A 23,670-nucleotide genomic window follows, 5' to 3' on the forward strand; every position below is an offset into this window, starting at 1 on the left:
TAGTATTGCACGACTGTTTCGGCATAGCCAAAAAGTGGTTTTTAGTCCTGTACTTTTACTTTTATAGGTTCTAAAAATGATATATATTGTATTTATTGTACACTTTGTATATTGCATTGTTTGCTTTTGTGTTCTGTGTTACACTATGATCCTGGAGGAACATTGTTTCAATTCAATATGTACTTGTATGTGGGTGAAATGACAATAAAACCTATTGAACTTAAACATTATATGGAAACACCATGCTCTGCAAGTTAAAGCTGCTCTGATTAGGGTTATATTAGTAGGGAATATTGTGCATTTAAAAAAATGTCATGAAACATTTGGTTTCCTATGGAACCTTTTAGTTCATGCTTCTGTATAATTTTGTTGCTACACCCAAATTCCTTTGCATACACTTTTATAGTAATAACTATGGCTAATCTATTTTTATCACTATAAAATACATAATAAGGGACTATTTGTAGAAGGCTGTTTGGTGTATGGCATTGTGATAAAATAGCCTTTCTAGCACCTTTATTATAAAGATTTTATGTTCTTTAGCAACAAGCAGCTTCATTAAAAACATACTTGCATTTCATCTCTTAGTAATCCTTCTCCCCTAGTTTCCCCCATAGTATTGCACTACTGCAGTTCGGGCATTGCCAACAGTCTCATACAGTGGCAAAGGCACATGGAAAAAAATCATTCATAAGTGTAAGAGGAGCACTCTGCCCCACCCTACTGAGCAGAGCAAGGGTGAACTCATACTTTTCTTGTGCTGTGCTTTCCCCAACCAACCAGGCTCAAAGAAACAGAACCACCCACTGGCATGTGTTTACGACCACATTCCTTTTTCATTTTCAAGGCGCAAGTGGAATTTTGCTTTTCGTCTCTTTTTCTGTTTCTCTCTGCCTGTGCTTGTGGCAAAGCCCGAGGCAGGGTGTAACTCCTCTTATCTTTCCAATCTCACTCTATACCTGTTTGACAGGTAGGGTGTATGTGAGAACAGCCTGTCCCACCCATAGGCAGAGCGACCGGATAAAAGGAGGTGGCCAGCAGCAGACAAGCACACAGTGGGACTTTGACTCTCCCTTGTGAGTGACCTCCTCCTCCACTCCACTCCTCTCCTCTCTCGATCAGCGCTCTACCTTGCTCCACTTTCTTCACAAACCTGACTAAAACACAGAAGACAACATGAGCATCAGAACAGTGAAGAAGTCCTACTCCAGCCAGTCAGCTTATGGCGTTCCCGGGAGCTCCAGCCGAATGAGCACAGTAACCAGCTCTCGCCGTTCCGGTGTGGGCTCCGGCTTTGGCCAGGGTGGCGGCGGCGGCGGCGGCTACAGCTTCAGCAGCAGCAGCAGCAGCATGGGTGGAGGTTTTGGAGGAGGATTTGGCGGAGGATATGGTGGAGGCTTCGGTGGTGGAATGGGTGGTGGAATGGGTGGTGGAATGGGCATGGGTGGCGGAATGGGCATGGGTGGTGGAATGGGCATGGGTGGCGGTGGTGGCTTCATCCCACCACCGATCACTGCCGTGACAGTGAACCAAAGCCTCCTGGCCCCACTTAACCTGGAGATTGACCCCACCATCCAGGCTGTGCGCACCCAAGAGAAAGAGCAGATCAAGACCCTCAACAACCGCTTTGCATCCTTCATCGATAAGGTGAGCGCTTCTTACTCATGTGTAAAATATAAAAAACTTAAAATGTGCATCAGTTTTGCATACAGCTCACACAAATGCTAGAGCATATTTGGCGTAATGGTGAATGTACAAACTTTAAACAGAAATCCTGAGTCCATGCTGTTTTGCAGAAGGAGAATGCTAAAGTGTTTGTTTTACTATGACGTGTCACCAGGAAGAGCTTAGCACTAGATCTCCTCAGAGATAAAGCAACCCAATCAGCAGTCAGTTCTTGTTGCAAAAATAACCAATAAGGTTCTGCAGTACTTGAAAGAAATTGTGGCCTCTAGGTACTTTATCTGAGGCTAGGCTTTCTTAAAACTATTCAAATAGGAGTGGAAATTTGGATCAGATCCAAATTAAGCAACCACATGACTTCTTGCATACTCATTCATTTACTAAAATGTAACAAGTGAAAGTTATGGCATCTGTAGTTCTTGAATCTGAATAAAAAATCCACACACTTTTTAGGTCATTAAAAGGTTTTGCACACATGGACACGCCATTTCTCTTGGTCTGACCTTACCAGTGTTAAGTAAGCCATATTTGGCAAACAGCAAACACTGTGCAAGTGTGGACAGAGGACACACCTAAATGATAGCCTAGCATGTAGTCAGCATACACACCTGTGTTTTATGTGCCTGTGGGAAACTATGGGGAATTGTCAAGCCTGTACACATAGCACACCCACTCACACACCCAGAATCATTTACTTAACAAAGACAGTTGGATACACACACTGTACAGGTTCAGTACAGCAAAATGCAGTGCTCTTCTACTGACAAATGCTTGCAAACACTTAAACACGTTAGATTAAACCTTTTCTCAGGTCCAAAAATCATCCAATTTAATTAGGTGAGTGACATGTGAATTGATTAATCTAAACTAGATGATAGCTTAGATTAATCATGAGCAGGGCGTGGGCTAGCTCTACAGTTGACCCATCATTAGGGTGTGGTTGGTAAACCTGCATCTCTGATGTTACACAGTTCCATCTGCAAAGCGATGCAGGTCTAGGCGTAGCCCTGGGCAAGGAGAGTTTTTTTCTACCCCCCTTCTTTTGGGAGTTCATGGTTGATGTGTCACAGACACACCCTGTTAATATAGTCTTTCCCTCATTCACTCCCTTCCTTACCCTGCCTTACCACACCCAGCACAAAAATGCATGGTGGGATGACTCATTGCCATTTATGATTCCTTAGACAATAATCCAGGATAAAAAATAGGCACAGTTACAAAAGAGCCATACAAACCAGCTGAATCCAGCTATTCATCCTGCTTACACATGTTTAACTTCTGATTCATCACTACCTTCCTGCACACATCTTAACAATTTGAAAACATTTTTGCTGCCTTTTCTAACTGCATTGAAAATGTAAATATTTTGTTGTTGGTTTTGCAGGCAGGCAGTTATTTCAGGATTAATTAATTCAGGATATCTAAAACGTGTCTCTTTTTTTTAAGGTACGCTTCCTGGAGCAGCAAAACAAAATGCTGGAGACCAAGTGGAGTCTGCTACAGGAGCAGACCACCACCCGGTCCAACATCGACGCCATGTTCGAGGCTTACATCGCCAACCTGCGCAGACAGCTGGACGGCCTGGGCAACGAGAAGGTTAAGCTGGAGGGAGAGCTCAAGAACATGCAGAATCTGGTTGAGGACTTTAAGAAGAAGTAAGTCTGACAACACGAAACACAAACGAGAATAGCAGTTTACGCCGCATGCTAATGTTAATGCTTAGATCACAAATGCTAATGTAGATTACATTTGCGTGCCTTTCTGCAGGTATGAAGATGAGATCAACAAGCGTGCTGCAGCTGAGAACGAGTTTGTCCTCCTTAAGAAGGTACAAATGCTAGATTTTAAAATTTACAATTTTTTTTTTTTATTGCAACAAAGGTACAAATACAATTCTTCTGATCTGATCTTTTAGGATGTTGATGCTGCCTACATGAACAAGATTGAGCTTGAGGCTAAGGTTGATGCCCTTCAGGATGAGATTAACTTCCTCAGGGCAGTCTACGAGGCTGTAAGTGCCCTGCAATGTCTTCCCTTCCACCACTGTACCACATAAAAGAATGTTTAATAGTCATAAAAAAACTGACCACAATTTTTGTTGTTTGTAGGAGCTGAATGAGCTGCAAAGCCAGATCAAGGACACATCCGTCATTGTGGAGATGGACAACAGCAGGAACCTGGACATGGACGCCATTGTGGCTGAAGTGCGTGCTCAGTATGAGGACATTGCCAGCCGCAGCCGTGCTGAGGCAGAGAGCTGGTACAAACAGAAGGTAGGAACCCTGCAAAGCAGCTTCTTAAATTAACGTCTTTAATTCTGTTATCGGTTCCCAATATTGCTCTTTGTGAAAATCTGTTACAGTTCGAGGAAATACAGACTTCAGCTGGTAGGGCCGGTGACGATGTGCGCTCAACCAAGGCTGAAATTGCTGAGCTCAGCAGAATGATTGCCCGTCTGCAGAATGAGATCGAGTCCGTCAAGGGACAGGTAGTCTTAGAAGACAAAACTTAATTGCATTGACATGCAGGAACTTTGTGTCCTTGTTATTTAGATGCTGATGGTTCTTCTGTTTGTGCTTTAGCGTCTAAACCTCGAGGCCCAGATTGCCGACGCAGAGGAGCGCGGTGAGCAGGCAGTGAGGGATGCTAAGCTGCGCATCAAGGAACTGGAGGAGGCCCTTCAGAAGGCCAAGCAGAACATGGCCAAACAGGTGCGTGAGTACCAGGAGCTGATGAACGTCAAGCTGGCTCTGGATATTGAGATCGCCACCTACAGGAAACTCCTGGAAGGAGAGGAGAGCAGGTGAGCACAGCATTTTTTTTTATTTGAAAACACTTCAAGCTTGTGATATACAGAGTTCAGTCAGTTTACAAAAATACTAAAACTATTTTTTGCTCCAGAATTTCTTCTGGTGGAGCCCAAGCCACGATCCATGTGCAGCAGAGCACTAGCTCTAGCGGTGGTGGTGGTGGTGGTGGTGGTGGTAAGTCATTCTACACTTTTCTTTAAATATATACATTCTTTTACTTTTGTTTAAAATAAGGACATTACAAATCTCTGTGTCACTTTTTTAGGATTTGGCTACGGAGGCGGATCATCAGGTGGATTCGGAATGGGTGGTGGCTCTGGATATGGAATGGGCGGTGGCTCTGGATTCGGTGGTGGCTCTGGATTCGGTGGTGGCTCTGGATTCAGTGGTGGATCAAGCATGTCCAGATCCTCCAGGTCAACCGTCAGCTCCAAACGCTTTTAAGCAAAAGCAGCCCAACTCCATCTTCTGCCTACCTGCACCTACGCCGACACCTATTCATCTCAGATCATCAATGGTGCTAAACTACTAACCTGCAGCCCCCTTTTAGAATTAGCCAACCATGACAGGCTTAGTGTTTTTAAATACTGGCATGTTTGTTTTTGTTCCACTGGATAATGTTTCAGGGTTTTTTATAACTTTCTAGCCATCATTCTCCTGACCACTGCCTTTTATATGCAGGTTATGTCAATGCCCTCTTAATTGTTCTTAAATGTAAACAAGAAAATAAAACCTTAAATTTGAAAGGACTGTAAAATGCTTCATCCCAACCTTTTTTGGTTTGTTTTGCTTTCTGCACTGACATGTTAGGGTACAGAAAAACTAGTTAAACACTGAAGTCCACCATAAGAACATGACAGCAAGGGCCATTGCAACACTAGATAAGGGATTTCTTTAAATACAGGTCCAAAACAGCCCATCTGGGTAAAATTTTTGAGCTAACAGAGATCTGCTTCCATTAAAAATTGCTCCACTTGTGTCATTAAAAAAGTGTCTGACCTAAGTGTCTGACTTACTGAACTAAAGTCTGTTACATTCAATGTCATCATGGACCAGTGATTACACTATAAGCAGATCTGCTCTGGTAAAAAGCACATAACTAATGGGCTACTGAGAAACACCCTGTCTAGACCATGCAGTATAACTTGCTGATTTGGCAGCTGTGTGCCACCTATAACACTCTAGCTCTAGATGACCACTCCCCCTTAAAGCTTAAATTGCCTTCAGAGCAAAAACAAGGGTCTTTGTCTCTTTCAGGCTGTGCCAGACCTGATTTTCTTTCTAATACAAAAATGCAAGCAAATGATAGGACCAGATTTATTGTCAATTGACTTTGTACCATCTTAAAACCTCAATGATCTCAATAAATCTGATATCTTTATTTCTTGTGTATTGTTTTATTGCTGATACTCAAGCATGACATGTTACTTTGTACTCATACCACATATCTTATATGCATATCCACATATCCTATACATATCACATCCAGGGTTGGGTAGATAACTTTACTTAAACAATATTTAAGCACTAAATACATTATCATAAATGCAGAGATGGCAGACAGTGAGTCAAACGTGTTATGACAAATTCACCTCCTGGTCAGTTAGCCTAATCTTACACTAAAGCAATAAGACTGTGGCCTCAAATAATGGATTCATTTTAAATTAATAGCTTTAAGTAGACTTTCAAGCATGACTACTTAAAATTTTGTGGCTACTGATGTGCATAAATCAACTAAACTTAAATAAACTTAAAAGTTATATTTAATAAACAGATGCTCAATTCATAATGGGTTTAAATATGCATGTATTTAAATGAACAAGTTTTAGAAGTACATAGTTTTTGTCCATTTAGAAATACAAGCTTTACATAGAAATGCACGAGTTTGCTTAAGACCACACCTTATCAACAGGTGAAGATTGTAACTCAGCAGCATTGGAGCATACAGTGTATCACAAAAGTGAGTACACCCCTCACATTTCTGCAAATATTTCATTATATCTTTTCATGGGACAACACTATAGACATGAAACTTGGATATAACTTAGAGTAGTCAGTGTACAGCTTGTATAGCAGTGTAGATTTACTGTCTTCTGAAAATAACTCAACACACAGCCATTAATGTCTAAATAGCTGGCAACATAAGTGAGTACACCCCACAGTGAACATGTCCAAATTGTGCCCAAATGTGTCGTTGTCCCTCCCTGGTGTCATGTGTCAAGGTCCCAGGTGTAAATGGGGAGCAGGGCTGTTAAATTTGGTGTTTTGGGTACAATTCTCTCATACTGGCCACTGGATATTCAACATGGCACCTCATGGCAAAGAACTCTCTGAGGATTTGAGAAATAGAATTGTTGCTCTCCACAAAGATGGCCTGGGCTATAAGAAGATTGCTAACACCCTGAAACTGAGCTACAGCATGGTGGCCAAGGTCATACAGCGGTTTTCCAGGACAGGTTCCACTCGGAACAGGCTTCGCCAGGGTCGACCAAAGAAGTTGAGTCCACGTGTTCGGCGTCATATCCAGAGGTTGGCTTTAAAAAATAGACACATGAGTGCTGCCAGCATTGCTGCAGAGGTTGAAGACGTGGGAGGTCAGCCTGTCAGTGCTCAGACCATACACCGCACACTGCATCGACTCGGTCTGCATGGTCGTCATCCCAGAAGGAAGCTGACGCACAAGAAAGCCAGCAAACAGTTTGCTGAAAACAATCAGTCCAAGAACATGGATTACTGGAATGCCCTGTGGTCTGACGAGACCAAGATAAACTTGTTTGGCTCAGATGGTGTCCAGCATGTGTGGCGGCGCCCTGGTGAGAAGTACCAAGACAACTGTATCTTGCCTACAGTCAAGCATGGTGGTGGTAGCATCATGGTCTTGGGCTGCATGAGTGTTGCTGGCACTGGGGAGCTGCGGTTCATTGAGGGAAACATGAATTCCAACATGTACTGTGACATTCTGAAACAGAGCATGATCCCCTCCCTTAGAAAACTGGGCCTCATGGCAGTTTTCCAACAGCATAACGACCCCAAACACAACCTCCAAGATGACAACTGCCTTGCTGAGGAAGCTGAAGGTAAAGGTGATGGACTAAACCCAATTGAGCACCTGTGGCGCATCCTCAAGTGGAAGGTGGAGGAGTTCAAGGTGTCTAACATCCACCAGCTCCGTGATGTCATCATGGAGGAGTGGAAGAGGATTCCAGTAGCAACCTGTGCAGCTCTGGTGAATTCCATGCCCAGGAGGGTTAAGGCAGTGCTGGATAATAATGGTGGTCACACAAAATATTGACACTTTGGGCACAATTTGGACATGTTCACTGTGGGGTGTACTCACTTATGTTGCAGCTATTTAGACATTAATGGCTGTGTGTTGAGTTATTTTCAGAAGACAGTAAATCTACACTGCTATACAAGCTGTACACTGACTACTCTAAGTTATATCCAAGTTTTATTTCTATAGTGTTGTCCCATGAAAAGATATAATGAAATATTTGCAGAAATGTGAGGGGTGTACTCACTTTTGTGATACACTGTAACTAAAGATATAAGTCACTGTATATATAATATAAAATTTTAAATTAATGCTGAAGTTTTTTTACCTGATGAGTTGTCAAGGTTAAATAAAAATAAAAGAAGAAACGAAGGTTAAAATGTTATCTTAAAACAACCAAACTGAATGCAAACAGCTGCTTGCTACACAAACATAACAGACCTGCAGCACAGCACACCATCTTACATGAGGTGCTGCACCCATTGTAACTGAATTGCACCCATTTAAGAGCTTGGAACCATTTTGTAAAAACTAAAAACTAATAAAAATAGATAATTCAGTTACTAACGGTAAGCTACATCTGCTTTATTCTGATAGATGTGTGTAACAGATTATGTACTTTAAACAAGCTGCTTGATTTTAATTCAGACTTAATAATCAACTGAGCATTCATTTGTGACTCACCAAGCATGGATGTAAGGATGGTGGAGAAATAAAACATTATTTGTTAGATGGACCAAAGTAATGAAAAGTGGGCCGCTCAGGTGGCGCAGCGGTAAATACACACGCTGGAACACCCGAGCTGGGATCTCGAATACATCGTATCAAGTCTCAGCTCTGCCTGCCGGCTGGGCTGAGCAGCCACATGAACAACGATTGGCCTGTTGTTCAGATAACTAATGCAATTACGATTTCTGTTGGCTGATTGATGGCGCCTGCACAGAGATGGGAAAGGAGTGCTGTCAGGGTGTGTCTCACCGTACACAGTGCTGATCTGCATTGCACCTGTCAAAGTGTAGGTGACAAAATGCATACAGCTGCTGCCCACGTGTCGGAGGGGGCGTGGGTTAGCTTTGTTCTCACCAATCAGAGCGGGGATCAGCATTGGTGGAGAGGAAGCATGACCCAATCAGGCAATTGGATGCACTAAAAAGCAGAAAAAGGGGAAAATGCATAAAGAAAATATATATTTTTTAAAAGTACTAAAAAGTGTGTTGAAAAGTATGCTGTGGTCAGATTAGTCCACGGCTCCGCTTGTTTTTGGAAAAAACGGATATGAAGTTAATTGTATTTGTACTGTTATCAGTAAAAGATGCAAAAGCTAACATCTGTCATGGTATGGGGGTGCATCAGTACCCATGGCATGGGTGACTTGCATATGTGTAAAGGTACTATTGAGGTGAAAGCATATATTGGGATTTTAGAGAGACACATGATACATTTTTCCCAGGAAGGTCAAGCTTACCTCAGTAAGACAATGCCAGACGTTACAATAGCATGGCCTTATAGACACAGAATGCGTGCGCTTGACTGGCCTGTCTGCAGTCAGGGGGACAGTTGTGGCCTAGCAGTTAAGGTACTGGACTGGTAATCCAAAGGTTGCTGGTTCAAGCCCCACCACTGCCAGGTTGCCACTGTTGGGCCCTTGAGCAAGGCCCTTAACCCTCAATTGCTTACACAATGCACTGTCACTGTACTGTAAGTCGCTTTGGATAAAAGCGTCTGCTAAATGCTGAAAATGTAAATGTAAATGCAGTCCAGTTCTGTCTCATATTAAAAATGTGTGGTGCAGCATGAAGAGAAGAATCAGATAACGTTGTCCACAGACTGTTGAGTAGCTGAAGCCTCGTATCAAGCAAGAATGGAGAAAAAATTCCACTTGCAAAACTGCAACAATTAGCATGGTCAGTTCCCAAACCATTGAAAAGTCTCATTAATAAGCAAGGTGATTGAACACAGTGCTAAATACACCTCTGCCCCAACTTTTTTGAGTGTTGAAGACTTTAAATTTTAAATTTTAAAGTTTATATTTACAAAATACATTAAAGCTGATCAGTGAAATATTGGAAATCTTTTCTTTGGAACTTTTCTGGAAATGGGGTTTGTACACTCTACTAAAATTGCAATTGCAAACCGCATGACTCGATTTAATGGGCGTGGTATTCATAGCCTTCACAGTGCCCACACAATCGATCACCATCTTGGGGTCCTACATTAAATGGTTTAAAACACAAACAAAGGTAACCTAACAAATAAAAGCAACAACTTTATATTTAACTGATGAAACTATAATTGAGAAAGTATTAAAACTGTTATGTGGAGGACAAGACACAAGTAAGGAGGGGCAAAAACAGGCTGTGTTGCAACACGTCAAGATTTACAGAGCTGTCAAGATGGGTGTGTGCCAAGTTTATACCGGAAAGTCTTGTTGAAAACTAAAGTGTGACATAAAAACACTACTAAGTTTACATGAGTTTGTAATAGAGATCTTGTATTAAAAAACAGTGTGTAACACATAAAAATGCCCTCTGAGATGCTAATAGTCATTGGGTAGCCTATAGACATTTATTGTGGGAATTGATTTTTGTCGAATAAAAAATTAGTTTACTAGCAGTCTCGGTATGAATATGAAAATCATCAATATAGCGTTAAGTGTACACGTTTCCTAAAATCATAGGTGTGGCAGAGGCAACAATAGTTCTTTATGGTGGCCAATAGGTGCAACATATCAAAAAAGAACCAACTTAGCTCAGATTTCACGTGCAGATCAGGTCACAGGTCTAAAAACTGCTTCATACAGTATGTGGGCTGGTGGTCACTATTAGTCAGAGGAGGGTTGCATTTTTGTCTGTCTTACCTACTTCTTCAAGAATTTCCAGCCTTTTTTTACTGCTTCCATACTGTGCCAGCTAGAAACTGGAACATTTGAGAACCCGGCCAATATTGATGGCCTGCAACATCAGGCAACACTACAGGCTGGTTAAAGATTATACAACCATGCAAATTTGATTCAAGTGAAATGCCTGCTAAATATTTTGCTTCAAAAAAATAAGTCATCCGGCCGCTCAGGTGGCACAGCGGTAAAAACACACATTGGAACCAGAGCTGGGAATCTCGAATACATTGTATCGAATCTCAGCTCTGCCTGCCGGCTGGGCTGGGCAACCACATTGGCCTGTTGTTCAGATAGGGGTGGGATTAAGCCGGATAGCGACTCTCTCATAACTAATGCAATTACGACCTCTGCTGGCTGATTGATGCCGTCTGCACAGAAATGAGAAAAGAGTGCTCTCAGGGTGTGTGTCTCCGTACACAGTGCTGAGCTGCACTGCACTTGTCAAAGTGTAGGTGATAAGATGCATACGGCTGCTGCCCACATGTCGGAGGGGGCGTGGGCTAGCTTTGTTCTCCTCAATCAGAGCAGGGATTGGCATTGGTGGAGAGGAAGCATCGCGCAATCGGGCAATTGGACGCGTTAAAAAGGGATAAAAAGGGGAGAAAATGCATAAACAAAATATTTAAAAAATAATAAAAATAAAGCATTCCCCAGAGGTGATGCGCATCATCCTCGCCCATGCGGTGTGAGAAATGCATAAGGGCTACCTAGTCATGGATGGAGTGGGTTAAAAAAATAGTCCCTTGAATCTGGCTTTCAACCCTTAACATCAGCAAACTCAAGGCAAGTGAGAAGGCTCACCGGAAACACAGCGGACTCAGATGATTTGGCTGAACCGGCTTCACTCCAGTTCGTGAATCTAAGTAATAAGTTACATATTCCAATAAACAAGCGGTTAAACTCACTGGTGTTCGCTATGTGGCTGATTTTATGCACATGCTATTATTATTAGTAGTAGTAGTAGTAGTGGTATAGATTAGTAATGCAGCATATTTTCTTGTAAGCAAAACAACAACAAAATATAGTAATATTATTATTAAAATGCAAATGCTTACAGGCTACTTTAGTACTGTACCGCTTAAGGAGTATCATAGCCCTACCCCAATGGTAATTTATTGACTGTTTGTTTTGGTGCCACTGTGGCTGCCTGACTGGGTCAAGTTACCATGGCAATTTGTTGTTGACCATCCCCCTTGAACCCTTGATCCATTAATATACCCATCTGATTGGTAGGTGAGTCCACCCCCCTCTCCCCCCTCAAGTGTGAGGTGCCAAGAGAATTAAGAGAGAAGGATTTATTTACAGAAGATGAGTGCACGGAAGACAAGTGATATTTTGATGCATTTTCATGCAGTAAATCAATCACAATCAAGATGTCAGTACAAGTGACTCAAGTGAACCGGATCAGTTTACTGAGTGAATCAGATATGGACTGAATTTACCACCACTAAACCAAACTGTTTACAAGATGCGCCATCTAGCGATCTTTATGTGTCAACAGCTTTCTTGTATAGAGACTTGGTTGTCTTTTGACCATAAAGGCGTGGTCATTTCCCCCTTGCTGATGTGGGGTATAGTGCCCAAGACGAAGTTTGCAAAAAGTGTAGGAATTTCTGAGTCATCACATAAAGCTGTACTGGGCGTCTCATTACCAAGAAATAAGAACCCTTACCATGTTGGACAAAGCAACTCAGCTTAGAACTTGGGGCTGTGATTTTACCTTCTTTATCACTGTTTTTATGAGATAAATGAGATAAAACCTCCTTGTTTGGAAGCTTTATTTGTAACACAGTATACCAAATACCAAACTGCCAGACAGGACATGATTTTACTGATACACTGCTGTTGTGCAGTAATGGTTTGATTAGGTAGTAATAATAATTATGTTTTCTTACATTCCTGGTAGTTTCAGTAGTGTGTGTGTGTGTGTGTGTGTGTTGATTCAATATGAATTATGTTGCTTTACACTTTAACAATCAGTTGGCAAATTCCTTACCCCACTGCCCCTCTGTAACGTGTCTTCCTGTGAGTCTGACACACAAGTAATTAATTCTGTGCCTTAGTGTTATTAGACAAAGCAGTTCTGGGGACTAAAGCAAGTGTGTCATTCTGCCCCCTGGTGACCACTTTAATTTAACTCAATTTCTGCCACTGCAATAAACAAAATCATACCCTGGTTTTATTAAAAAAGGCAACGCTTTGCATGGACCTCGAAGTAAATTCAACTTTTTTCAGGAGCTTTGGGTACACTGAACAAAAATCATAGTGAAAGGATTTTCACAGTTCTTCTTATAGTGGCTTAGTGGGTAGCACTGTCGCCTCACAGCAACAAGGTCCTGGGTTTGATTTCCAGGTAGAGCAGTCTGGGTTCTTTCTTTGTGGAGTTTGATAAAGTACAGTTGTAATAAAATACTCAAATAACTTCACTCCATTTACATTTATTCTCTGGACAAACACATGTCAGCCTTGGTAAGAAGCCTTGGTGTTGTCCTGGACAACCAGCTGACCTTCTCTCCTCATGTAGCCCAATATGACAAGATCGTGCCTACAACATCAGGAAGATTCGGCCATTTCACCCCATGGAAGCCACTCAGATTCTTGTGCAGTCACTGGTAATCTCACGATTGGACTACTGCAATTTCCTCCTGGCCGGTGCTCCTATGTCAGCTATTAAACCCTTGTAGCTCATTCAAAATGCAGCTGCTCGCCTGGTTTTTAACCAACCTAAACACTGCCACATCACCCCACTGCTGCGTTCTCTTCACTGGCTTCCTGTAGCTGCACGCATTCAATTTAAAACACTGATGCTTGCCTACAAATCCAAAAATTTGACCAGCCCCAAGCTACCTTCGTGGTCTAATCAAACCACGCTCTGTATCACGCAACCTCCGAGCCACTAGTCTCGCCCGACTTGATCCTTCACCCAGGACCCAGTACTTGCACCCAAATGGTGGAACGAACTTCCTCTGTCTGTCCGAACATCTCAGTCTTCTGTCTTTAAAAAACATATAAAAACTCACCTATTTACTAAGCACTTAAGCTGACTTGTACTTACTTACTAACGCTCTTATTCATTTCTTGCAAAAATAAAAAAAACACCTTAGGTACTAACAGGGTTTCAGCAGATTTGTGTCTTGGACTGTTGTCTACTTAAACTAGGGTATTTGTTTTTTGTTTTATTAGGATTTTAACGTCATGTTTTTACACTTTGGTTACATTCATGACAGGAACGGTAGTTACTCATTACACAAGGTTTATCAGTTCACAAGTTTATATCAAGCACAGTCTTGGACAATTTAGTATCTTCAATTCACCTCACTTGCATGTCTTTGGACTGTGGGAGGAAACCGAAGCACCCGGAGTAAACCCATGCAGACACGGGGAGAACATGCAAACTCCACACAGAATGGACCCGGACCGCCCCACCTGGGGTTCGAACCCAGGACCTTCTTGCTGTGAGGCGACAGTGCTACCCACTTAGCCACCGTGCCGCCCGCTAAATAGATAGATAAGAGCGTCTGCTAAATGCCGAAAATGTAAATGTCAAATGTAACTAACAGATAGGGCAGAGAACAATACAAATTTACAGCTAAGTGCTGCTGGTCTACATTAAACTAGCTAATCATAATCATCAAAATGTGACATTGTGAAAATGAAATTCTAGTAATCTATTTACTTATTTCTAAATGTAATGGGGTAAAGTGTGGTTATATGATGTAAAACAATAATAATTGCAATTAATTTTAGGATGTTAGTATAGCTTGTAAAATGCAGAATATTAAATTCATATCTAAATACATTGTCTTTATTTTCACACTCTCCTGCATGATAAAACTTTTAATTAGCATATTTTGGGTCTTTAAAGTCAAAGCAACCAATGTCCTAGAAAGAAACCTATGTGAACAGAGGAATAACATACCAAACTCCACACAAACAGGAACTTGGGGAATGGATCAAAACCACACCCCAGGACCCTGGATCTGTGCATTACCTGCACCGCAAAAGTAAAATAAAAATAGAAATAAAAGGTAATATAATGGTAATGTACAAGCTTGGGGGAAGTGAGATACATACAATGGTGATAAACTGAATCAGCCTATTCTATCAACATTTGAGGTCTACCAGCCTTGTCACTGCACCACGATAAACTTTTTATGGGTCATTCCTACAATTCGGTGCCTTTGTGTCCCCAGTACTGATCATTGTATTTATTAAGTAAATTTTAAATAATACAATTTCTAAACATCTCACTGATACAATTAACACTTTCAAATACTAAACACAATGTTTTCTACCCCCCCCCCCCCCCCAAATTACTGTATAGATTTTACACTGTTTTTATCTCTTAGATACCAGAGGTTTTCCCATGTCCCCAGTGCTGTACATTCTGATTTAGTGATGGATATATGAGGTTTAATCATGAAAATACCATGAAATTCTTTATGAGTTTTATTCTATTGCTGATTATGAGGGTTTTTCACACGTCCCTCAAGTTGCTTCCACGCTGTTATTTCTTACTACTGTCTCTTAAAATAAAGAGCTGTTTTGCATACTGACATCATTTCCTGGAGCTCATGTGATCTTTTTTGGATGGAAAGCAACTGTGGAAGTTGAGTGGCTAACTCCTCATTTTAATGTTGTTTTTGCCACATTTTATTCTAAAAGTCTTATATGGTCAGGGTGGACGTCACAGTGTATATGAGGTGCATGTGTAATTTATACAGCTTTATCATTCAGTTTGGTTATAATAATAACAGAAATATTAATATTATGTGTGTATCCTTTAAAGAATAGTCTTAAGTGCAGCTGAAAGACAGAAACACAACAGTTATGCATTTGTCCATAACAGGGTGGACATCCTGGGTCAGAGACTGCATAACAAAGGCACCCAATCCCAGGAATGACCCTTATTCATGACAGAATCACCCATTCTATTTTTTAAGCACATCGACTTAACAGCATTTAGTTTATGTGATGAGACTTATGATGTTTAAGGAAATACAACAGAAGAAAAAGAAGCTGCCACAATTGATAATCACAACAACTTTCATTAAAAATAAAAATTTAAAGTTAATGTAGAATAATGTTATACATCATGTATTTATGAAATTAATTTAAATAAAAGCAAATAATACAACTGACACATTATATCATAAACACATATAGAATAAGCATGTGTTGTTCACATTATGTTGTGTTGGATATGTAGGAGTGATTTTTGGCTCTTCCTGTGGAGGTGTTGGGAGTGTTTGAAAACCTTGTGAGCTGCCTTGTTGTCTTACTGCCTACATAGGCAGTTGCCTAAGTAGAGAGAACTGTAATAAGCCAACGATGTACAGTATATAGCAGGTTTATTTGAACGCACTACTTAGACAGCGATTCCATCAGTTTTCGCTTACTAAGCTAACACAGCATCATGCCATAGCATCATGCCATTCAAACCAATGGGATGAGGTGGCACATTGTGCTAGCATGTCAACTAACGTCTCCCTCCGTGTACTGAAAACGGTTAAATTCGCTGACAAGCACGAATTTGCAAATAAATACACTTGTGCAAGTTTATACAAATTGAAAATCAATAATAATTTATTTACGTTTGAAAATAACTGTTATTTTTATAAACAATTATTTTTCTGTGAGAAAAGTTGAATGCCGGGATTGCCTTCACCGCTAAGGCAGCATCGAATACTCACTCGTTCTTGAGTCAAAATAGCGTTGAAATTTTAAGATATGATTAAGGGCACTAAGGACTTATTAAGGTATTATTAATACTAAGGGCAAGCCATAGCCTAGTGGTTAAGGTACTGGACTAGTAACCAGAAGGTCGCCAGGTTGCTGCTGCTAGGCCCTTGAGCAAGGCCCTTAACCCTCAATTGCTCAGACTGTAACTGTAATGTAAGTCACTTTGGATAAAGGCGTCTGCTAAATGCCGAAAATTTAAATGTATTAAGGCATATAGGATTTCGAACAGCCTACTTCTCGGGAGCACACGTAGGATGACGTAAAATGCTGTCTATGTAGAGAGCACACTAGGTTTTCGAACACACCCATTGTAGTATTGCTATATTGTGCTGCTTCAGGATCTTGTGTATTTATTGGACAAACTGCAGTGATTACTGGCTAATCTTTGTCACTAGTGCGACACACACAAACAAATATGAGGATTGCTACTCCTGCTACTGTGGTGATGACAGCAGCAATCACTGGTCCAGCTGGTGGTGGATTAAAGACTGTAAAAGAAAATGAAATAAAGATTTTATTCTGAATAATGTTTAGTATTGATGTTTAAAATACAGTGCTTTTATAGATATAAAGCCTTATTTTTAAGAGGTACAGGTGAAGTCAAAAGTTTATATACACTTGTAAGGGCCCTTCCTTCTAGAATTGTTATTAATTTAATCATCGCAGAGCATTCAGGTGTCGAAAATGTACAAACACCATGTAAAATAATTAGATGTATTACATTAAACGATCCCATCTGCAATTAATTAATGCTGATAAGGTGTTAACTATGGGTGTTAACATTTACACCTCACACACAGAGACAGGAAAAGTGCACATATTGGTATATGTGTGGTCTTCTGCCACAAAAGTGTGTGTGTGTGTGTGTGTGGTGGGGGTTTGCCCAGAAAGGTGAGAAAGGTGTGACTTTTGTTTCCTTGCACAAAGTCTTGTTTTCCTACTGTGTGTGATCAGTAATTTGCTTTAATTTGTTTTTTTCACACGTAGTGACAATTTAAGGTTACAAGTCCACTTTTTGCAAGTACAGTGGTACCTAGTAACTCAACGTCCCCTAAACTCAAAATCTTTGAAATTCAACGCCCTTCATCGAGAAATTTGTACCCTTAAACTCAAAGTTTCCCCTAAACTCAACGTGTTCAGTCTGTTTTTTTAAAAATGTGTTTATTTAATTTCAAATTAGCAATGAACAGTCGCTTTGTTCAGCGCTCGACTTGAGTGGTGCAGTAATACGTGCGCATATGAGACAAATCTGCATTTGTGTGGAATAACCATCAGATTCACTCTGAAAGCATCCACATGTATCTGTGTTTATCTGGATTTTCCTCACTGTTTCACTTTTAAACTTGTGCTACAGCTCGGGGTTCTGAGAAATTGTAAGAATCAGCTTTTTATTTAAGTGTTTTTATATTATATTTGTTATTTTCAGTGTGCAAGTGTTAAAAACAACCCTATTATTTTACATATGCCTAAAATATATGCAAGTCCTTGGGACCATGGGATGCATTTTTAAAGTTGGAACTGACTGTATGTAAAACAGCAGCCACAACAATGAACACTGAAGTAATTAGATATTATATAAATTGTGAAAATGTAACATACTGTAGATGCCTAATGAGTTGCTTTCCATCCTTCTGCTGGCCGTTCTTGGACGGATGTAGCAAGTATACTCTCCTTGAGGCACTGGGGCACTCAGGTAATTAGTCACACTCTCACCAGATCTGATAGATGAGCTATATATGTCCTGTCCATTGTGAGTGAATGTGACATACATCTGGAAAAAAGAAACAAATACAGAATTTATTATCTTCTGTGAATGGACTAGGGGTTTTCACATTGTTAGTAAAAATGGGTGCCAATCTGTGATATTCTTACCCAGTCACTAGTTGTCATTGATGGGAACTCAAAGCTGCAGATTATGGTCACAGATTCTTCAGTCCTGACGTATGCATAAGAGGCAACATCACGTTCTGACACAGAAAGTTTTGGGGGAGAAACGGCAGCTGCAAGACAGAGGAAGCATTGGGAAAATAATAATCATTTTAAATATTTTTTTTTCGAGCTGATTACTGGACATACTGACCTAAATCTGTTCAGTTATGTATTCTATTACATATTTTGTTTATGCATTGTCTCCCCTTTTTCTTCCTTTAACGCGTCCAATTGCCTGATTGCATCATGCTTTCTCTCCACCAATGCCGATCCCTGCTCTGATTGAGGAAGCTAACCCACACCCCCTCCGACACGTGGGCAGCAGCCGTATGCATTGATGAGTGCAATCCGTGGATCAGCACGGTGTACGGAGAGACACACCCGGACAGCACTCTTTTCCCGTTGCAGGCGCCACCAATCAGCCAGCAGAGGTCGTAATTGCATTAGTTATGAGAGAGTCCTTATCCGGCCAGCAGGCAGAGCTGAGATTCAGTACGATGTATTCAAATTCCCAGCTCCGGTGTTCAGCTGTGTTTTACCGCTGCACCATCTGAGCGGCTCCTTGTGTTATTCTTAAAAGAGGCACATTGTGTTAAAAAAAACTTAACTGGACCACCTTAATTATGAAATTATATTAAAAAGTCAATTTAATCAACTGTTGACTTGGTAAACCCTGATTTGTACCTCATAAAAGCCTAACTTTTCTTGAACCAACCCTTAGTACTCAAGGAAAACAAGCATCATGGTCTGTATTGGCAATAATGTGCTGTCATGAAAAGCCACATAAAGATTCACCTTTTATTTGAACTCATTGTTCACTGTACAGATTGAGCATTTAGACCAGCACTGTGTACACAACACAATTCAAAACATAAAACACTAACCAGCTGAGCAGTTTTTATTACTAAAGTTTCTGTTTTAGGTATATGTGTAAATGTCTTACCTGTGCAGGTGACACATAGTGTTTCTTTTGCACAGGACCCCTGATTCACCATAGGACATTCTGCTAACTTATTCTCATTCCCGGTACAATTTGGTGTACCAACAGCATTTGAGCTGCTATCTGAAGTTCTTTCCCAGTCTATTGCTTGTCCACAGCCCAGGTCTCTGCACACCACATTAGCCACGGTGCTATCATTATCTCTGGAGGCAGGAAAGCAAATGGGTCTCCAGTCGCCACTGACCCTGACAAATAGATTTCCGAAACAGCTGCCTGAACTCTGAGTTTTAGATTGTAGACTAATAGGAAGCTCCTCTGGAATAATAACAACAGACAAACAAATCATATTACAATCAAAATCACAAGTCTAGTAAATTTGATAGAGATTCACTAAATGACCCGATTTTTGTAAAGTTGTGTTAAGGCAAGCACTTGTATATTTATATTATAATAATTTGCGATTGACACTTAAAGAAGCGCTTCAGTATTTTTCTGTCACAAGTTCCATTTGTTCATAGTGTTCATTCTATTTGAGTCATTTGAATGTGACAGCTTTGACTGTCAGATAACTAAAACATTTAAAGCTTGGGCACACTAAAGCTGCTGCATAATGACAGCTAACACTGTTAATGATGACATATTGCTGATGTTAATTAATTGATAATGCCAAAAGATAATGCTGCTAGTAATAGTACATGGAACAGATGTTTGATTGCACAAAGATGAACAAAACTGTCAGAGAAATTTGTATGTACCCATTTTACAATATGATTGCACTGTACACAACTTTAACAAATAAAAGGAATTGAGCTTTGCTGTTTGTCTAAATTGTATACCTATGGTGGCTGCAACTGACTTGGATTGAGTTCGCATGGTCTTGTTCTTGAAAAACATTTCCATTTCACATATATATTCAAGTACATTTTCAGAACTCATCCGAGTGATAGAGGCACCCCATTCTCCTGCACTGAGAGTTCGAGATCCAATGTATTTGAAAGACTGGTTTCCAGGCTTCATCGATAGGCTGCGGTCAAATAGGCTGAGTGTGACATTTTTAAAATCACCCTGAGGTACCTCACATGTTGCAAAGTACTTCATCCCCACAGGAAACACAGCTGGCTGAAGAGTCATGATGGGATTTGGGAGAGAAGCTGCAAGGACAAGAAAATTTAAAAGCATTATTTCATCAAGATCTTTTCCTGGTACAAATTGACATGTTCATTAAGTCACTCACATACAACCAAGTTGACTGTGTTGCTTAATCCAGAGGTGACCGTTCTAGACTTGTACCAGCACACATAAGGTCCTTCTCTTTCAGGACTTGCGATGAGTTTAAAGATGAGATAATCTGGGTTCCAAAGAGTATTAAAGACCAGCAAATGTGTTGACGTTGGAAATGGATTATCAGCTCGAGATAAGTAAACTGATACAGGAAACGGAGCGTTTTTTGGGATGGTACAGTGTAGTTCTACGATGGAAAACAGCTCGATGTTACTCTGGTTCACAGAAGATGAAAATTCAAGAATTGGGAGTGGGGAAGACACTGGAGGAGAGACAGAAAAGTGACATTCCTTTGTTAATAAAGATCACAGGCATGAAGACAAGAGTTTTTACTTAACTTTTTACTCATTTTAAATGCTTTTTTGCTCAGCAACCCTTTTTATCCTACAATATTTACATTCCGGTTAATAGTGAGCTTGTGTGGCATAATGGTATGGGCCTGTCACACCAAGCCTCTGTGTGCTCTGGTGCTTTGATGTGCCACACCCCTCTCTCCATGAGCACACTAGGGCTCCTGCCACTCCCCAGCACATGATTGGTTCATTTTAACTAATTGGCTCCAGCTGCCCTGTATTTAAGAGGTGCACTGGAGCACACACACTGGGAACTGTTTTGTAACCGTTTTGTTATAATGTTGCTATGTTGAACTGCTCTGGTGTGGACTTTTGGTCAGGACTCGGTTATGCTCTGTAAGCTCTGTAAGCTCTGTAAGCTCTGTAAGCTCTGTAAGCTCTGTTAGCTCTGTAAGCCTGTGTATAGCTCCTGTTACTAGCTATGTTACTCGCTCCTTTGTTTAGCTCCTGTTACTAGCTATGTTACTAGCCTTTGTGTTTAGCTTGTGTTATCAATAAAACCTTTGTTTAATTTTACATCTCTGCGTGTGTGTCCGCCCCCCATTGTCTTGCCTTAGCCCCGATCGTGACATAACAGTTCCCCTCATAGGACACAGCGAGATGTTTTTTGTTATTGGCTTCCCCGAATTTGACTCCATGAGGTTCCCTCAGACCTTCCCGCTCAGTAGGCCGGCTCCCTATGATGGAAGTGATCCTTGGGTCGAAGGTTTCCTTCTGCAAAGCCAGCTCTACCTGCAGAACCTTCTGGACCCCCAGCCAGCTGAAACAGACAAGGTGCTGTTCATGATGTCTCGGCTGAGGGGTGCTGCTCGTAGTTGGGCTAGGCAGTTGTGGTCTGACAGGGGAGCTGAGCTGAACTCGGTTGAAGTCTTGGAGGGCCTCATGAGAGCCAAATTTACTGGAGGGAACCCCTATGAGTTTTGTTTAGGGAAGTTTGCTAAACCTCCCGTACCCATTGGAGACGCTTCACGCAGCAAAGCGCCCACTGCAGCGTATACCCGGCATCTAGTGCCCACTGGGGAGGTTGTATTTCCCCCGGTGCCCACTGCTGATGTGGTCCGGGTGCCAGTGCCCGCTCAAAGTGCTCGTGACCGTCCCACATCCTTGTTAGGAGCCAGTCAGGATCGTTTGTTTAATAATGCTTCTTGTAATGACCCCAAGGGCCCTTCTGTTTGTTCGTCGGCTCCAGTTCCAGGTACTCAGTTTCGGGTGAGTCCTCTGCCGGTTCTGTCCGTTTCCTTGAATCATAGTCAGTCTAAGTTTTTGTCTAGGAAAGTTTATGACTGTATCCTGCCAGTTCGGTCATGTTCGCCAGTGTCGAGTTCAGTCCAGTCCATGTCATGTTCACTAGTTCAGACTCGTCCAGCCACTGCGTCTAGTCCAGCTAATGCTGTTAGTCCGTCGATCTTGCCTGTTTCTAGTCCGTCTGTCCTGATCCGTTCTGTTGCATTGTCGGATTCCATTAGTTCAAGTTTGTCTGATCCAGTCAGTCAGTCTGTCATGTCTAGTCCATCTGTCCAAGTCTGTCCTATGTCTAAGTCAGGTTCAGTAAGTCCTATTTTGTCTAGTCATGCTTGTTTAGTCAGCCAGCCTGACATGTCTAGTCCGTCTGTCCAAGTCTGTCCTGTCTCTAAGTCAGGTTCCATGAGTTCTAGTTTGTCTAGTCCGGTTCAGTGTTCATCTGTCTCTGTCGGCCGTGGGTGTCAGTCAGCAGGTCAGTGTGTCAGAGATGGTCTGTCTGTACTTTCGGGCCCTCCTACCGCCCAGACAGAGTCGAACAGTTTCAAGTCCTCTCCAGTTCTGTTTCCTGTCAAAGTTCCAGGCGTTATGTTCCAGTCTTCAGGTTCCAAGCAACTGATTCAAGATGAATCTTCAGGTTCCAAGCAACTGATTCAAGACGAATCTTCAGGACCCAAGCAGCTGATTCAAGATGAATCTTCAGGTTCCAAGCAACTGATTCAAGACGAATCTTCAGGTTCCAAGCAACTGATTCAAGACGAATCTTCAGGTCCCAAGCAGCTGATTCAAGATGAATCTTCAGGTTTCAAGCAACTGATTCAAGATGAATCTTCAGGTTCCAAGCAACTGATTCAAGACGAATCTTCAGGTTCCAAGCAACTGATTCAAGATGAATTCTCAGGCCCCAAGCAACTGATTCAAGATGAATCTTCAGGTTCCAAGCAACTGATTCAAGACGAATCTTCAGGTCCCAAGCAGCTGATTCAAGATGAATCTCCAGGTTCCAAGCAGCTGATTCCGGACGCCTCTTCAGGGTCCTCGCAGCTGGTTAATGATGTTTCTCCAGTGTCTTCGCAGCTGACTTTGGACGCCTCTCCAGGGTCCTCGCAACTGGTTAATGATGTTTCCCCAGTGTTTTCGCAGCTGACTTCGGACGCCTCTCCAGGGTCCTCGCAGCTGGTTAATGTTTCTCAAGGATTTTTGCAGTTGACTTCGGACGCCTCTCCAGGGTCCTCGCAGCTGAGTGATGTTTCTCCAGTGTTTTCGCAGCTGACTTCGGACGTCTCTCCAGGGTCCTCGCAGCTGAATCAAGGAGATTCTCAAGGATTTGTGCAGCTGATTAATGACTTTTCGCAAGTGACTTCGGACACCTCTCCAGGGTCCTCACAGCTGTTTCAAGGAGTTTCTCAAGGATTTTCGCAGCTGACTTCAGACGCCTCTCCAGGGTCCTTGCAGCTGACTCAAGGAGTTTCTCAAGGGTTTTTGCAGCTGATTAATGATGTTTCTCCAGTGTTTTTGCAGCT

The 23,670-nt window shown here is 41.6% G+C and overlaps 3 protein-coding genes across 4 annotated transcripts; 1 reads left to right on the top strand and 2 right to left on the bottom strand.

The window, feature by feature from the left end:
• The first annotated feature begins 958 nt into the window (after positions 1-958).
• LOC134317200 (keratin, type II cytoskeletal 8-like) lies at positions 959-5,874 on the top strand. 2 transcript variants are annotated; one of them, XM_062997951.1, is made up of 9 exons: positions 959-1,647; positions 3,130-3,338; positions 3,451-3,511; positions 3,599-3,694; positions 3,792-3,956; positions 4,046-4,171; positions 4,266-4,486; positions 4,585-4,667; positions 4,759-5,874. In XM_062997951.1, exons 1-9 carry the CDS (start codon positions 1,177-1,179, stop codon positions 4,935-4,937), a joined length of 1,611 nt encoding a protein of 536 aa, XP_062854021.1. In that variant the 5' UTR covers positions 959-1,176; the 3' UTR covers positions 4,938-5,874. The 2 variants fall into 2 exon arrangements, with proteins under 2 accessions (XP_062854021.1, XP_062854022.1); XM_062997952.1 differs by having other exon boundaries at positions 4,585-4,664.
• A 10,773-nt stretch (positions 5,875-16,647) lies between these two features.
• Positions 16,648-19,451, bottom strand: si:dkey-195m11.11 (uncharacterized). Its single transcript, XM_062997035.1, has 4 exons — positions 19,278-19,451; positions 18,278-18,405; positions 18,005-18,176; positions 16,648-16,893 (listed from the first exon to the last, which is right to left on the bottom strand). Exons 1-4 carry the CDS (start codon positions 19,327-19,329, stop codon positions 16,784-16,786), a joined length of 462 nt encoding a protein of 153 aa, XP_062853105.1. The 5' UTR covers positions 19,330-19,451; the 3' UTR covers positions 16,648-16,783.
• Positions 19,416-20,982, bottom strand: LOC134317331 (uncharacterized). Its single transcript, XM_062998145.1, has 5 exons — positions 20,953-20,982; positions 20,509-20,770; positions 20,111-20,425; positions 19,512-19,589; positions 19,416-19,441 (listed from the first exon to the last, which is right to left on the bottom strand). The coding sequence occupies exons 1-5, from the start codon at positions 20,980-20,982 to the stop codon at positions 19,416-19,418; spliced, it is 711 nt and encodes a 236-aa protein (XP_062854215.1).
• Positions 20,983-23,670: the final 2,688 nt, after the last annotated feature.

The sequence above is a fragment of the Trichomycterus rosablanca genome, chromosome 6 (genome assembly GCF_030014385.1).
Source record: "Trichomycterus rosablanca isolate fTriRos1 chromosome 6, fTriRos1.hap1, whole genome shotgun sequence".
Classification (NCBI taxonomy): domain Eukaryota; kingdom Metazoa; phylum Chordata; class Actinopteri; order Siluriformes; family Trichomycteridae; genus Trichomycterus; species Trichomycterus rosablanca.

Bases quoted from the DNA above. Each gene is read 5' to 3' on its own strand.
- LOC134317200 (XM_062997951.1), top strand. From the start codon at position 1,177: ATGAGCATCAGAACAGTGAAGAAGTCCTACTCCAGCCAGTCAGCTTAT. The intron at 3,512-3,598 runs GTACAAATGCTA...CTGATCTTTTAG, and splicing joins AGTTTGTCCTCCTTAAGAAG to GATGTTGATGCTGCCTACAT. The intron at 3,695-3,791 runs GTAAGTGCCCTG...TGTTGTTTGTAG, and splicing joins TCAGGGCAGTCTACGAGGCT to GAGCTGAATGAGCTGCAAAG.
- si:dkey-195m11.11 (XM_062997035.1), bottom strand. From the start codon at position 19,329: ATGGTGAATCAGGGGTCCTGTGCAAAAGAAACACTATGTGTCACCTGC. The intron at 18,406-19,277 runs GTAAGACATTTA...TCTGTCTTGCAG, and splicing joins ACTATGTGTCACCTGCACAG to CTGCCGTTTCTCCCCCAAAA. The intron at 18,177-18,277 runs GTAAGAATATCA...TCTTTTTTCCAG, and splicing joins CAATGACAACTAGTGACTGG to ATGTATGTCACATTCACTCA.
- LOC134317331 (XM_062998145.1), bottom strand. From the start codon at position 20,982: ATGCCACACAAGCTCACTATTAACCGGAAT. The intron at 20,771-20,952 runs GTAAATATTGTA...TCTGTGAACCAG, and splicing joins AGCTCACTATTAACCGGAAT to AGTAACATCGAGCTGTTTTC. The intron at 19,442-19,511 runs GCGACTGGAGAC...TGTGGTGTGCAG, and splicing joins TCTATTTGTCAGGGTCAGTG to AGACCTGGGCTGTGGACAAG.